Genomic DNA, 14350 nt, shown 5'->3' with positions numbered 1-14350 from the left:
TTTGGTAGGAGAATACAATTGTCTTTTTGTATAATACATTTAGGCTCTAAGATGGAAAAAGAGAAATGAGTTCTGCTGGTGTGAATTGCTGGTGAAATGAGTTCTGCTGGTGTGAATTGGTTTGTATGTGTACCACTGATTCTCTTACATTTCATCTAAAGTCATTATCAAATAAATAAAAATATTTAGCTCTGACAAAGACATTTTCATGAAACAGAAGGTTGCCTGAATGTAATTTATTAAACACAAAAACTATTTAATGAGTTTTGATTAATTTTTACCAGTATACACTGCGTATAGAGTCCCACAGTTACACAAACTTCTGAACAACTCCATAAAAGTCCTAAATATAACTGAAATTTGAAGAGAACGTTTTGGGAAGTACAGATTCATGATTACTTTGTGTTTAACTCTTTTCCCCATGCCAAGAAATACAAATATAAAACCACATTGATTTTCACAAAGTAAAAATTTTACAATAGCTTCTGTGTATTTCACACATGATTAATGTCATCTTTGACATGAAGATATTGTTAACTTACTCTGATTTTAAATTTATATTAACATCTATCATGATAATGCTCATGGGTAAAAGAAAAATTTATCATTCTCACAAATTCTTTTAATATTCACACAAAACTGTTGGGTAAGCTTTTTATTTATTGGCACATTACCTAATTATGACCATAAGCTCAGGGAACTTAATATAATATCAAAGTTTCATTTTCATTAATTGTATAATCATGCAATGTGCAGAATTTAATTTTCAAGCTACATGATTTCTGCCCTCCAGTGAACATGACTATTGTCATGATGGCCTCAAGAATACTTCTGTTGATTAAAAGCATTTCTTAACTATAAATTTAACTAGCAGTTCCATGCAGTATCCCAAATAATTTAAATGGAGGTATGGTAAAGATCTCACTAGCAATAAGTAAACAGATACAGGATTGTCTGGAGTTAAGCTTCAAAGGAAACATGTCTGTCAATGCCAACACTGAAAAATGTTATCTTGCTAAACAAAGTACCTTCTACTCTCTTTGTTAGCTAACTATACAGGGGTCATCACTGCTTGGCTTGACTTCCCCTTCCAGCAACAGGTTCATCACAACTTTTGTCAAGTAACTGCACGTTCCTCTTTTTCCCAGTGGTGGAGTGTTGTAAAAGGAAGTCATGTCATCCTGTAAAACAGCAAGCAAACAGTTTGATTTTATTTTATAAAGGGCTGATAGGATAAACATAAAAACCAACCTAGATGGGTAAGGGAGAAGAAACACTATACAAATGTCAGTCATCAAATAAGCATTTATTAAGAGCCTACTATGTGCCAGGCACTGTATTAAGTGTTGGGAATACAAAGAAAGGCAAAGTCAGTTCCTGCCCTCAAGGAGCTTATAACCTAATGGAGAAGAGACAACATATAAATATGTACAAATAAGCTATACACAGGATAAATAGGAAATAATCAGCAGAGGAAAGGCATTAGGATTAAAAGGGATTGGGAAACACTTCCTGTAGAAGGTGGGATTTAGCTGGGACTTGAAGGAAGCTAAGAGACAGAGATGCTAGCTGTTACTGTTGTTATTGTTATTTCTCAAGTCCTTGCCTTCTGACATTACTGAGTAGTCTACAGAGCAAATAGAAGTCACTACATTTGTTTTCCTGTTTACTGATCATTTGTGTTTCCTTATGTAGAATTTCTGCAGATAAGTACAAAGTATATTAAACAGGGAGGCTCAAAGGGGTTATGTTCTATAATAGTAGAAATCCCCATTCCCAACATCCTCTCACCCAGAACTTAATTTAACAGCCTCCTCAAATCTACAACTCTTCTGCATAATAAATAATTATAATGGCTAAACATAAAGGGACTTTTCTTCATTTTAGATGGCTTTTATTCAGAGTTTCACAGACTGATTATTGCTTAAGGTGATGCTAATTCTTCATCTTACTGGTTTAGGAAAACATGACTACATAGAAATTAAAGACCATTTAAAACATGCATGCCACTGGCATTTCTGTGAATCTGTTTCATGGATTAAAATGTTTGTTCAGGAATCAAGAGTTTGGATGACATCATGCCCTCCACAATTATTTATTTTACTTACCTGTTTTTCAGCTTCCTTTAGTATGCTCTGGTCTTTCTGAAAATCATTAAATGCTTCTTTAACTAATTTGTCCAGATCCACTTTATCTTGAAATTCTAGCTCAGGGTTTCTTTCCAGTACAATTGATACAACCATTAATAACTAGAAGAGACAAAGGCATTGAGTCTGTTTTGTGCCACATAAAAATGACCTGTTCCAAATGTATTTTTATGAGATTCTGAAATGGGCTATCTTATGAGATTATTTGCAAAGTTCTAAAGGGCCACCTGGGAAATTTTTCTAACCCAGCATGCAGATCATTAAGTCCCTTCAATTTGGAGGAATTTTTAATTTTCTCAAACCAACAGGAAAACAACTTCCTTGATCCTGAAGAAAGTGTACTAAACTCTAGGACATAGAGACTGACAATCCGCACACAGTATCAGAACCCTTCGTAGGCTTTTGGGGGCATCCTGTGACTTTGAAAAGATGATGAATTAAATAGGTTTCAGTGCCTTTTGACATGGAGAATTGGATTCAATTTAACAATTGCTTATTGGGTACAACAAATAATATGTCCAAGACACAAGAGAAGAGTGCAACAAGGTGGGTGGAGGAAGCCTGCTTCATTAAAGGGGAATTTGGCTTGGAGCAAAGCCATATTAGGCCAATTTTGTTCATTTTGGGGATACAGATGTGGGAGAAGAAAGCAGTGTTTAGCTACAAGTAGGAGCCTAGGGCCGTAATGTCCTTACTACAATTAATGTAATTCTGTGGGAAGTCATCTCCTCCACTCCAAATGTGGTTTTCTGCATAGTAAGATTAAAGGTACCTGTACTGGTGTCCTATACCTAAATGTGCTTATCTATGACCACCATGTAGTGTAAATGTAAAGACTCTATTAGTTTAATGTTTTTATCCTGTTGTTTAAAATATATTTGCTTGCATTGGTACTAGCTAGTTTAAGCTGTAATTATTACAGGAAAGGAATTGTCTCTGTGCCATGGCTGTTGTTATACTTGAGCCACACTGTGCATCTGTGGAATTAGAATGAGGCTTCAGAATTCCTAATTGGAATTCATCTGGCATCCTGTTTCTGATATATACTAGCTGTGTCACCATGGGAAAGTCACTCAACCTCTCAGGACTCACTAAGATGCTAAGATACAGACAAGTTGTGATCTGGTATCGCTGGAATAAGTTTCCACACTGGGGGTTCCTGGCACTGGTAAAAATCAGTCTGCACAAAAAAAAACCCAACCCAACCCAACAACAACAACAACACCCAGTAAAGACATCAAAAACAGAGTTCTATAACAATAACATGATAAGTGCTAAAGTAATACACAAAAAAAGGATTTTTAGTTATCCTGGAGAAAAGAAAATCAATGAGGGTATAGGACCAGAAGATGCTCATAGAACACTATGACAGGAGAGCTGCTCAATTCTTACTTTGTTTTTTCTATAAAGGAAGATGATTTTCACACTAAAAAGGACAGACTAAAAATGATGAATAAGGATTTGAAACCCAAGACAAAGAGTGAAATAAGTGAATACCTAGCTATTCTCTTGATGAGTTTGAGTCACCAGGCCACACAAACTACATCCCAGGGTACCACAGAACTGGCAGATGTGAATAGAGCAAGTGAATGATCATGGAAAATGGGAATGCTGCAAAGCTTCAAAAAGACAAATTTTCAGATTTTTAAAATAGGGAAGAAAGTGGATTTTGCAAATTGATTACATTACAGGTCAGTGAGCTGAGTTTTGATTCTGGGCAAAATTCTAGAGTGTATTACTAAAGGGAGGGTTACTTAACAATTAGAAAAAGAAGAGGCAATCACCAAAAGTTCAGTGAGGCTTCATGGAGGACAAGTCATGCCAGCCTAAGCTCATTTCTTTATTTTTTAAGGTTAAAAGACTGGTAAATTAGGAGAATGCTATAGACACAGTTAAACTAAAATTTAACAAATTCTTTTTAGTGTGAAAGTCATTTTCCTTCACAGAGAAAATAAAGTAAGAATTGATTAATTCTCCTGTTCTGTTGTCCATGAGCATCATCCTGTCCTATCCCTTCATTGTTCTTTTCTGCAGGATAGCTAAGAACCCCTCTGTATTGCTCAAGTGCTTCTCATGGAATTGTTACAGGACCATGATGTGCCATTGATCCCATTTTTGATGTCTTAATTTTTTTCTTGTCCAGACTGTGATTTTTATCAGTGCCAGGGACCCCCCGTGTGGAAACTCATTTCATCATTACAGATTGCAACTTATCTAAAACTTAGTATGAAACTTACAAAGTCTCTCATGCTATTCTATATGGACAAAATGGAAAGATGAGAGCTGATGCTACCACAATTAAGAGGACTTGGAATTACTTGAATGAAAAGAACCAGAATCAATTTATTAATAGTTTAATTTCAGATTTGAGGTAGTGCTCAAATTTGGGAGTGCTTCACTCTCGTGGAGTGCCCCCAACAATCTGTGATTTGCCTCGGAATAGTTATGGTTTAAGCAAAGACTTGAATAAAGGCACAGGTCACATGCTTATCAGACTTGTAGATCACACAGAGTTAGGAGGTATAGGTAATGTGTAGGACAATAGTCAAGATCCAAAAAGAATTTGATGGGATACAACAATGGGCTAAATATAAGATGTACTCTAATTAGGATAAAATATGGCATAAAAATCAACTTGACATATATAAAATATCTACTTGACATATATATGGGGAGGCATGGCTCAGTGGTTGTTCATCTATTAAAAAAAAGTCTGGAGGTCTTGGTAGATTGCATTTGTGTCAACAGTGTGACATGGAAGTCACAAATGCTCATGTGATCTTAGGCTGCATTAAGAGAGCCAACAGTATACATGCCATAGTCAGTCATCTAGAGCATAGGTTCCCAAAGTGGGTGATACCGCCCTGAGGAAGGTGCTGAAATGATCCAGGGGGGCGGTAGTAGTTTGAAATGATGCAAATTTTTAAAAAAAACCATTAAAGGTTTAAAGAAAGTAGATTTCCAGAGGGGTACTGAGTAACTTTTTTTTTTTAAAGGAGGTGGTAGGCCAAATGAGTTTGGGAACTTCTACTGGCCTTCAAGCAAACATTGATGACCACTTATTGAAAATGTTGCACTAGGGAGTCTTAATTAGATATGGGTTGGGCCAGCTGGTTTCTGAGGTCCTTTCCAACTGTGAGAGTCTTTAATTTGTGCTGATTGTTAGGGTGGCTAAGGAAATTATCTGCAGGAGAAGCAGTAGCACCGAGGAACAGGGGAAAAATGGTTGATGGGCCAGCAGGCCCAAGGAACTCTATATATTTAGGGTCTTACTTTGATACAAGTAGCATATCTTTAGAACTGCCTGCCTTATTAGTGCTGATGAAAAAGTGTCCTTGGAGCTGAGTCATAAATGAGAATCACTGGACATAAGCAGATCTGAGGGAAGGGGGACAAGGGAAGCAGGCAATTGTCACCCAGATGTTCATAGTAATTTCAGCTACCGGATATTGGTGAAGATTGCTGGAGAGTACCCACTGACAGGAAGACAAAGTCTGCCCTCCCAAGTTTGGCCTGGGTATATGGAGGAATATCTCAACATAGGCCAATGGCATTATGATGAAAATAAGCAACAATAGAAGTAGAGTGTTTTGGACCCTTGTTTGAGTAGCATTTATAGAGGGTTATGGGAACAGTGATGCCATTGTGTGTCATGGGATGAGAGGAAGGAGGAATGTACCTGAGTGAATATGAAGTGCTGAATATTCTCCACAGGGGGTAGTTAGAACCATGTAAGTCAATAAAGCATTTACATAAGTCCAAGTTTTCCCCTACGTCATTTCCTCACAATGAACGGGGGTCCAAGAGCAATAATGATACAAAGTGGAAAGCAATTCCAGAATTTCAAGGTTTCCAATGAGGGAACCCTGAATGCCCCTACAGATGAAGCAGAATTTAAATGATGATAAATTGAACACTGCTACAGTGTCTGGAATATGCCTTGTTCCCATATGAGGTACCCTCAACAGAGTCAACAAAAAGTTTCTGTATTGAGTACTCCTGAGTGTTGTGGCATTTGCTGTGGAGGTATTGAGAGTTGATGGTTTTGAAAAGGAACACATACTTTCAATTCCTTCCAGGGCTTCCCCAGCTTCTGCCTTTAGAAGGGGAGGGGAACCTACAACCCAACTGAAACAACATGGCAGAGTAAGGGGAAAAAACCCATTGGATTTTGAGTTAAAAGACCAGGATCTGAATCCTGGTTCTGCAATTTACTACTTGTGTAATGGTTGCTACACGATTGTGGTAGAAGCAAGTTGCTTCCCTGCTCTGTTTTAAAAAAAAAAGAGTGAATTAGACTAGATGGCCTCTGAAGGCCTTTCCAGTTATAAAAGTTTAGGAATCTATGCTTGGATGAGTATTTCCCCAAACTCCAGTGAAGGAGGGAGAAGGCTAATATTGCATGAGATAAGGCACGCTGAGCAGTGACTCAGCAGTGTGTGTTCTGACTTTGGGGGTAAGGGGGATAGTGGCTTCCCTAAATAGAAAGCAAAATGAGGCTGACATTCCTGTTATTTACTTAATTCCCCAATCTTGGTTGCATGGCATATAAGGGGCATATTATGTTTTTACCATCACATGTATGTGTATTTATATACATGTCATTTCAAAATAGTTGTTCCTGTCATAGTTATGACAAATTTTCATTCATTTCTTCAAACACTTATTGTAAACCTATAAAGTGCAAGGAACCATGCTAGGCACTCCTCCTGGGCTTGCTATTGATCTGTATGTTACTGAGAAGACAGGTATATGTGACCAAAAAGCCTTTCCTCCCTGGAGAAGCTTGATTTAATGTTGTTTTACTTATTCTTTGTGCCTTTGACACAATTCATGGAAAGGTTCAAAACACTGCAATTTGCATTTACCATTTTCTCCTCTGAAGGTAAAGAATTCTTCCCACTTGTGAAATTTTTTTGTCAGACTCCCATACTGTTTGTTTGTTTTTTTTTAAAATTTGTTTGTTTTTCTTTCAGTGAGATCAGAAAACTCTTCATTCATACAATGGATTTGTTAGTACAAACCTCTACAATGATCTGTCTATATTTAGGCTGGTCAATATTTCCCAATATGTCTTCAACAAGGAGGGAGAAATTCATTTCATACATGGTCATATCTGACAGGGTTGGTTGCTGAAAAGAGAATAAAAATTAAAATTCCTTATCTACTGTTTTCTTGCGGTTTTAAATTAATGAAAGCACTTCACTCTATAATCAATAATTTTCCTTTCCATGAAAACTTAGAGAATGTATCTTTTGATAGTAAAAAAAAAACCAGTTGTATTTTATAGCCATTAAATTCTAAAGCCAACCTGCTAACCATTGTAATAAGTTAAAATTCCTGGGGATGGTCCCTCAGGTCCCCTCCCCCCAAATTCTGGCATTCTGTGTTTGATAGAGAATTACTACTTTTTTAATGCTTTAGTAGAAAGGGTAATATTAGAAAGCTGCTTCCATACACAAAAAGAAGCCCAGAAAATTAAGACAATTAATTGGCATGTATTAGTTTTCAGAATTAACAAAGAGGTTTAGCTTGTTGTTCAACTTCTGCTTGTAAGTCACTTCCATCGAATCTGTATCATTCTAAGGGTTGACTGTTTCTATGCGGACTGCATCAAAAAAGTGTCAGAAACAAGCAGAAATAGGTTCATTTTTAGAAACAGCAAATAAGCACAGAGAAACAAAATGAAAAGAAATCTTTCTGCATTGGATCAGTGGATCTGGGAAGGTAAGAAAGTCCAATGGACAGAATCTTCCTCTGCTCCTTACATCAAGTCAAATGAACGTAGAAAACACAAGACAAAATTTACTCTGGTAGGGGCTGAGCCTCCTTTAAAGGCACCTAGGCAGAAAGCAGAATGTGCCAGACCTATTACTGGAAATGACAAAATATATTTATTCTTATTTCCTCTGATCACTTACAGCAAACTTACCAATAAGCTTAGTGAAGTTTGCATATAGTTTCTACTCAAACAGGAACCAGGTAAAAGGTTCCCTTCAAAACAACTTGTCAGCAGGGCTATTTTGCTCAGTATTACACTGTCTCTGCTCTAGATTCCAGATAAGATACTAGAAATTTAAGATGATGAAAACCAATCGGCTTCCTGGTAACAATTGCTGGAGCTGCATGAAATCGTTTTAAAAAGAAAACAGCTTTTCTTGGCCCCACCTCCATTTCCTTGAAAGAAAAAATGGTATCATAGGAATTGGGTTCTATGAAGTCAATCTATGCACTGTGTGAGTACAGCAATTGGAGTCAGCAAAGAAATAGCATTCTCTCCTGCTGACAGAAAGGACACTACTTAGTATAGGAACAGGCTGAGTACAACTGCCTGATTTTCTGGAAAGTTTAAGTGATATTCTGAGGGGAGCTGAGGAAGTGGGTGAGCAGGTCCACCAATTTTTATTGAACACATTCATCTCCATGCATGCATACAGACTGAGGGAAGGAAAATAGGTTCCCATGTGTAGTGGACTGTGCTCTCTACACAAATGTGACAAAGGGTTGGGAACAGTAAGGAGAACAACCAAATAAATAATACTGTGCTGAATGTATTAACATTCATAAGCCTCCTTTAGCACACTAGAATCACACAAATAAATACAACCTTTGACTCAATAATTCCAGTGTTCAGACTATACTTTAAATTGTCATCGCAAAGAAAAAAAAAGAATTTATTCAAAGATAAATTTAGCAATATTATTCGTAATTACAAATAACTGTAAGCAACCTAAATATCCAATAGTTGGTACATGAAAAAATGCATTCTTCACTACAATTCCACTACAAACGGAATGCTACAATGTCATCAAAATAATAAAAATGAGAAATATTTTTAAAATTTGGAATTATTTATGTAAAATAATTGAAATAAAGAAGACCCATAAGAATAGTATATATACTATGACAACATGAAAGGAAAAATGTATACACAAATACAGAGAAAGATGAACTTAGAGCATGAAGGGATATAGAAAAAGGAATTAATAAGCTGTCAAGTGCAGATTGTGCATAAAAATTCATTTTGGAGCCCAAAGAGTTGTAAATGCGTATGTATCTCCTTTGGTTTTGTTGCTTGAAGTTAAGTGCATCATAACTTATTTTTAAAATTAAAAAAAAAACCAATCTATTATAACCTAGCACATAAGAAGAAAAAAAAGTACACTGCTTTACATTTCCTTACATTTCCTCTTTTCTGTACTCCTAGAAACTTTCCTTTAAATTCAGTTAAAATTCCAGGAGTGGAAAGGTTATTTGTGCTGTAGATGGGAAAAAGAATGCCACCATTTATTTAAGGTTCATGTCCTTATTGTCTAGCCTCACATGAGAGATCCCATATATAAATACATCAGCATTTTATCTGGGGCAAATGCTTTCCATTTCCATGATACCATTGGGTATTCTCTCTAGATCCAGCAAAATGAGTTTTGTTGCAATTTTCCCCATCCAAACATGGCACTCTATTTTTCTAATATGTAATTATTTGATCATGTGTGTAACATCATCATCATCATCATCATCATCATCATCATCATCATCATCATCATTTTATTATCAACTATGGGATCAGAATACATACATAAGTTCTTAGCTCCACAGTTACTTCTCCAGCATATTGAAAAAAGATCCTAAAAGCTTTAAATAGTTAACATTGTCCCCAAAGTACAAAGTTACAACTAGGGAATAGTAGTTCCTCATTCACAGGGTCTGCCACAAGTACCTGCTTTATCAGAACATATAAGTAGATGAAAACTTTCATTAACAGAGAGAGCTTATAAGAGATTAGCCATGGGCATGCAAGCTTTCCTTGCTTTAAGCAAATATTATGTTATAAATTCCAAAGATACAAAAGAATAAATTAAGCAGTAGCTGGTTGTTTTGTGAAAAGTTACCAAAAGATTCCTTTAAACAGAAATCTAACGCATATGAAATACATTTTTATTTAGAAAAGTGGGGTATACAAAGAACTTCTCAAATCTATTTTGTAAAGCAAGGTTCACTTTCCAATAGAAAAAAAGAGAAAAAAAGTAATTCAGATCAGGGAAAAACAGCTCAAAATAATGTGTTAGATTTCTTATTTTTCAATATTTCCTCTTTTCTGCACTCCTGGAGATTTTCTTTTAAATTCAGTTAAAATTCCAGGAATAGAAAGGTTATTTGTGCTATAGATGGGAAAAAGAATGCCACCATTTATTTAAGGTTCATGTCTTTATTGTCTAGCGTCACATGAGAAATCCCACACATAAATACGTCAGGACTTTACCTGGGGCAAATGCTTTCCAGCAACAATGATACCATTGGGTGTTCTCTCCAGGATCTGCCACACCCTGTCATAGAAGCCCATGGGTGTTCTATTTAGGGAACCATCGATTTGACGCCTATTCAGCCAACATCTGCAGACCAAAGAAAAATGCTCAGGATTCAAAGACAAACTTGTTATTTTCCAATGCTAGCTTTGCTATATGAATTAATTGTGCCAGTAGGGTGAGCAATAAAAGACAAAATCCATCAATGATGCATATCTACTATGTGTTCCTAGGAACAATAAATATTTTATAATAAAAGCAGAGTTTGTGGGAGACAAAAAAAAAATCCCCAAGACCTTAAAAAATTTAGTAGGTGAAGTGTTATTCTTTAATAAGGTACTAGGCCTCTCACTAAATGGTTCAAAGATTTTAACATTTAAACTAGTGTTGTTGTTTTAAATAAAGGGAAGCAATATTAACATAAACAAATTTTATTAATAGCATACCCACAAGTACAGAATTATGAGAATAGAACAAACAGTACAAGGATACTTTTGATTTAAACCTTGGCAAGGCTTCGTTCTGCCTAAATACAGCAATACATCCAATTCTAGAAAATCAACACTGTAGTGTAATAGAAAAACATTTTATCTTAAGACTTGGGTTGAAGTTATCATTCTAATACTTATTAGTTGTATTGACTGTGGGAAAATAATTTTACTTTTCTGAATCTCAATTTCCCCATTTACAAAAAGGGGATACCAACGCTTGCCCTACCTAGGACAGTCTTATTGTGAAGAAAGCCTTTTGTCAACCTTCAAGAGCCACATAAATACTAAACAAATGCCACATAAATACTAAACAAAATATTATTATCACTTTGTATCACAATTAGCGGGCAGTCAATTGCACCTCTGGGTCTCCTGCTTTAGTTGAGTGAGTCCTTATTCTCAATAATACACTTTAATACTTTGAAAGATCTGACTTCATTTGTGGGGGTATCTCCCATGACCTCTTCCTGGGTGGTCTAAGTTGCTCTGCATAAAATTATTTACAACTCAGTGATTCATCCTCTAGCAAAGCATCTTTCTACACTTGGGCTGGTCTTCAAATGAAAGCCACAAAGCCTTTGTACCAAGATGCTTAATGAAAACTTTATTGATGACTAGAGGCTGGTGAAGCTGTAATTTGGCAGGCAATCTGCAAGAACTCAAGGTTATCCCATGTTATAAGGAGGTACAGAAGGAGAACTTCGGTGGTAGGTTAAATGATAAAACACTCAGTATACTAATAATAATAATAATAGTGATAAGTTAGCTTTTACATAGTGCTTTAAGGTTTGCAAAGTCCTAAACCATACCTCATTTGAACCTCACAAAAGCCCTGGGAAGTAGGTGCTATTATTATTCTCATTTTACAGTTGAGGAAACTGAGGCAGACAAAGGTCATGCGTGATTTGCCCAGGGCTATACAACCAGTGAATATCTGAAGCTGGATTTGAATTTAAGACTTCCTGACTCCAGGTCCAGTGCTCTATCCAGTTACGGGAAGCGGAGGGATGGTGGTATTGCATGTCCTGGGTTTTGGAAGGCTATAGTAGTGACGTATAAGGTCAGAAAGCAGGTTCTAACAAGTTGAAAGGCTTTGAACAGCGGCGTGGTGAGGACTGTGTGTCTATCCGAGGATTATTAACCTAGTGGAGTTTAGAGAAGCTTATGCCCTCTGAGAGATATATGTTATCTGCCTCACCCCAAGGAAGTCTGTCATGACCTGCAATGTTTCCAAATGCAGAAAACATCATCTCGGATATTATAAATTCCAAAACACATTTTTGTTCATATAGGAACTAAATGAGAAATACATCATATTACAATTTTCATAGAATAAGAATTAATGAGGGGCTATTCTTTTATTTTATCCAAGGGAATTTAATTAAAATGCAATACTTTTTAAAAAAAACTTTCATTATGAGGTACTGTCATCTATAAGATGACTCCATAGCATGGATCTAATCCTGCATTGTGTTAGGAGTCTGATAAAGTGCTATGTAGTATAGATGAGAAACAGATTATGGCATTAAGATAACATCTTAATAGCATGCTTATATTAGCATATGCTTTCTAAGAAGCCATTCATATTTGACCCAATCATTCTTATGCTTTATTTTTTTGTTTGTTTGTTTCATGGAAATTGACCTGTGTGGTCTGTCATAATACTAGTTGTTATTTTTTTGGAGGGGAGGGGAAATTGATAGAATATTAATTTAAAAATAGCAATTTGGAGGGAGATCTACAGTACAGTTTGGTTTTTTTTTTGTTTGTTTTTTGTTTTTGTGGGGTTTTTTTTGGTAAGGCAGTTGGGGTTAAGTGACTTGCCCAAGGTCACACAGCTAGTACGTGTCAAGTGTTTGGTCTGAGGCTGGATTTGAACCCAGGTCCTCCTGACTTCAGGGCCGGTGCTCTATCCATTGTGCCACCTAGCTGCCCCAGTTTGTTTCTAGTCCTGTGCTGAACACATTTCTCATCAATGACTTGAATGAAGGTATGGATGAAGTCTCCAGTGGAGTGCCCCAGGAATCTCTGCTTGGCCTGGTAGTGTTTAACATTTTCAAGAATGACTTAGAAAAATACAGAGATGGCTTATTCATCAAATTTTCAGATAGCGTGGAAGGATAGGAAACACGCTGGATGACAGAATCATGTTCTAAAAAGATTTTCTTTTTTTTTTACAAACTAGAACACTAGGCTAAGATTATTAAGATGAAATTTCACAAAGATCAATGTAAAGTCTTATATTTGTATTTTTTTGGGGGGGGTGGAAGGGAATCAGTGTTAAGTGACTTGCCCAGGGTCACAAAGCTAGTAAGTGTCTGAGGCTGGATTTGAAGTCAGGTCCTCCTGATTTCAGGGCAGGGGCTCTATCCAATAGGCCACCTAGCTGCCCCTTAACATTGGTATTTTTTTTAAAATTCATTTCCTAAGTACAAGATGTGAGTGGGCTAATCAAAGACCAAAAATTAAAGATCAATTTGTCTGGAAAAAAGTCTGGGCTTTTCAGTGGACTGCAGACTCACTAAGAGTCAGCAGCATAATGTGGCAGCCAAATATGCCAATGCAATCTTAGACTACATCAAGAGAAGCATACCTTCCTGAAATAAGGAGGGGATAGCGGCACTCTGCTGTTCTTTGGTCAGACCATATCTAGAGTATTATGTTCAGATCTGGGGGTCAGAGTTTAGGAAGGACTTTCATATGCCAAGCAGTGTCTAGATGAATGAAACCAGGAAAGCTGAGTTTGTGTCATATAAAGTGCTCGAGTAGATAAGTTGAAAGAAGTGGGGATGTTTAATTGGGAGAAGGGAAGACTTAGGAGGGTTGTCACATCTGCCTTTATGATGTATCTACTATAAGTACAGCAAAAGAAAAATATAAAAAAAATCTGCCTTTATTATGTACCTACTATAAGTAAAGCAGAAGAAGAATATTTTTAAATATTTTAAAAAAAAAGTTCCTCTCTAAATCTCACGAGGCCTAAGGTTGCCTTGGAAAGACAGAACACACAAACATAATACAAGGCAGGAAGTCTCTGATTTATGTCTGGAGAAAAATAATTCAACTGGGCTGTTCAATCTCTTTTCCTACTTGATATTTCTTTCTCTCTCTCTCTCTCTGCCCTCTGTTGCTCAAGACCTTACCCCCACCCCTCACCCCCATTTCCACTTAAATCTTTCCCCTTCACTTTACTTGGGGCCATAAAGGAGTCTGGTGAGGTCACACTTATCCAGGCCTGAGCTACTCTTGGTCCTACTTCTATATGAAGCACATGATAATTTGAATCTGGTTTGTTTGTTTGCTTTTAACTCTGAAATGCAGACTATTCTTATGGGTTTGTTTATTCATTCAGGCTATCTATCTATCTATCTATCTATCTATCTATCTATCTATCTATCTATCTATC

General features: G+C 36.5%; 1 protein-coding gene across 2 annotated transcripts in view; it reads right to left on the bottom strand.

The window, feature by feature from the left end:
- Positions 1-203: 203 nt before the first annotated feature.
- The window catches only part of PHKB (phosphorylase kinase regulatory subunit beta), a 231278-nt gene continuing 217131 nt past the window's right edge, over positions 204-14350 (bottom strand). For both annotated transcript variants that reach the window (XM_027867903.1, XM_027867904.1), the window contains 4 exons: positions 10411-10540; positions 7172-7279; positions 2109-2249; positions 204-1181 (listed from right to left, as the gene is read on the bottom strand). In XM_027867903.1, the coding sequence (XP_027723704.1) occupies positions 1044-1181; positions 2109-2249; positions 7172-7279; positions 10411-10540 (517 nt within the window). In that variant the 3' untranslated portion in view covers positions 204-1043. The remainder of the gene's footprint in view (positions 1182-2108; positions 2250-7171; positions 7280-10410; positions 10541-14350) is intronic.

This window comes from Vombatus ursinus, unplaced genomic scaffold (genome assembly GCF_900497805.2).
Source record: "Vombatus ursinus unplaced genomic scaffold, bare-nosed wombat genome assembly UNPS02014786.1, whole genome shotgun sequence".
Lineage (NCBI taxonomy): Eukaryota > Metazoa > Chordata > Mammalia > Diprotodontia > Vombatidae > Vombatus > Vombatus ursinus.
The sequence above is the reverse complement of the archived record's forward strand: the minus strand, read 5'-3'. Positions and strand labels throughout refer to the sequence as shown.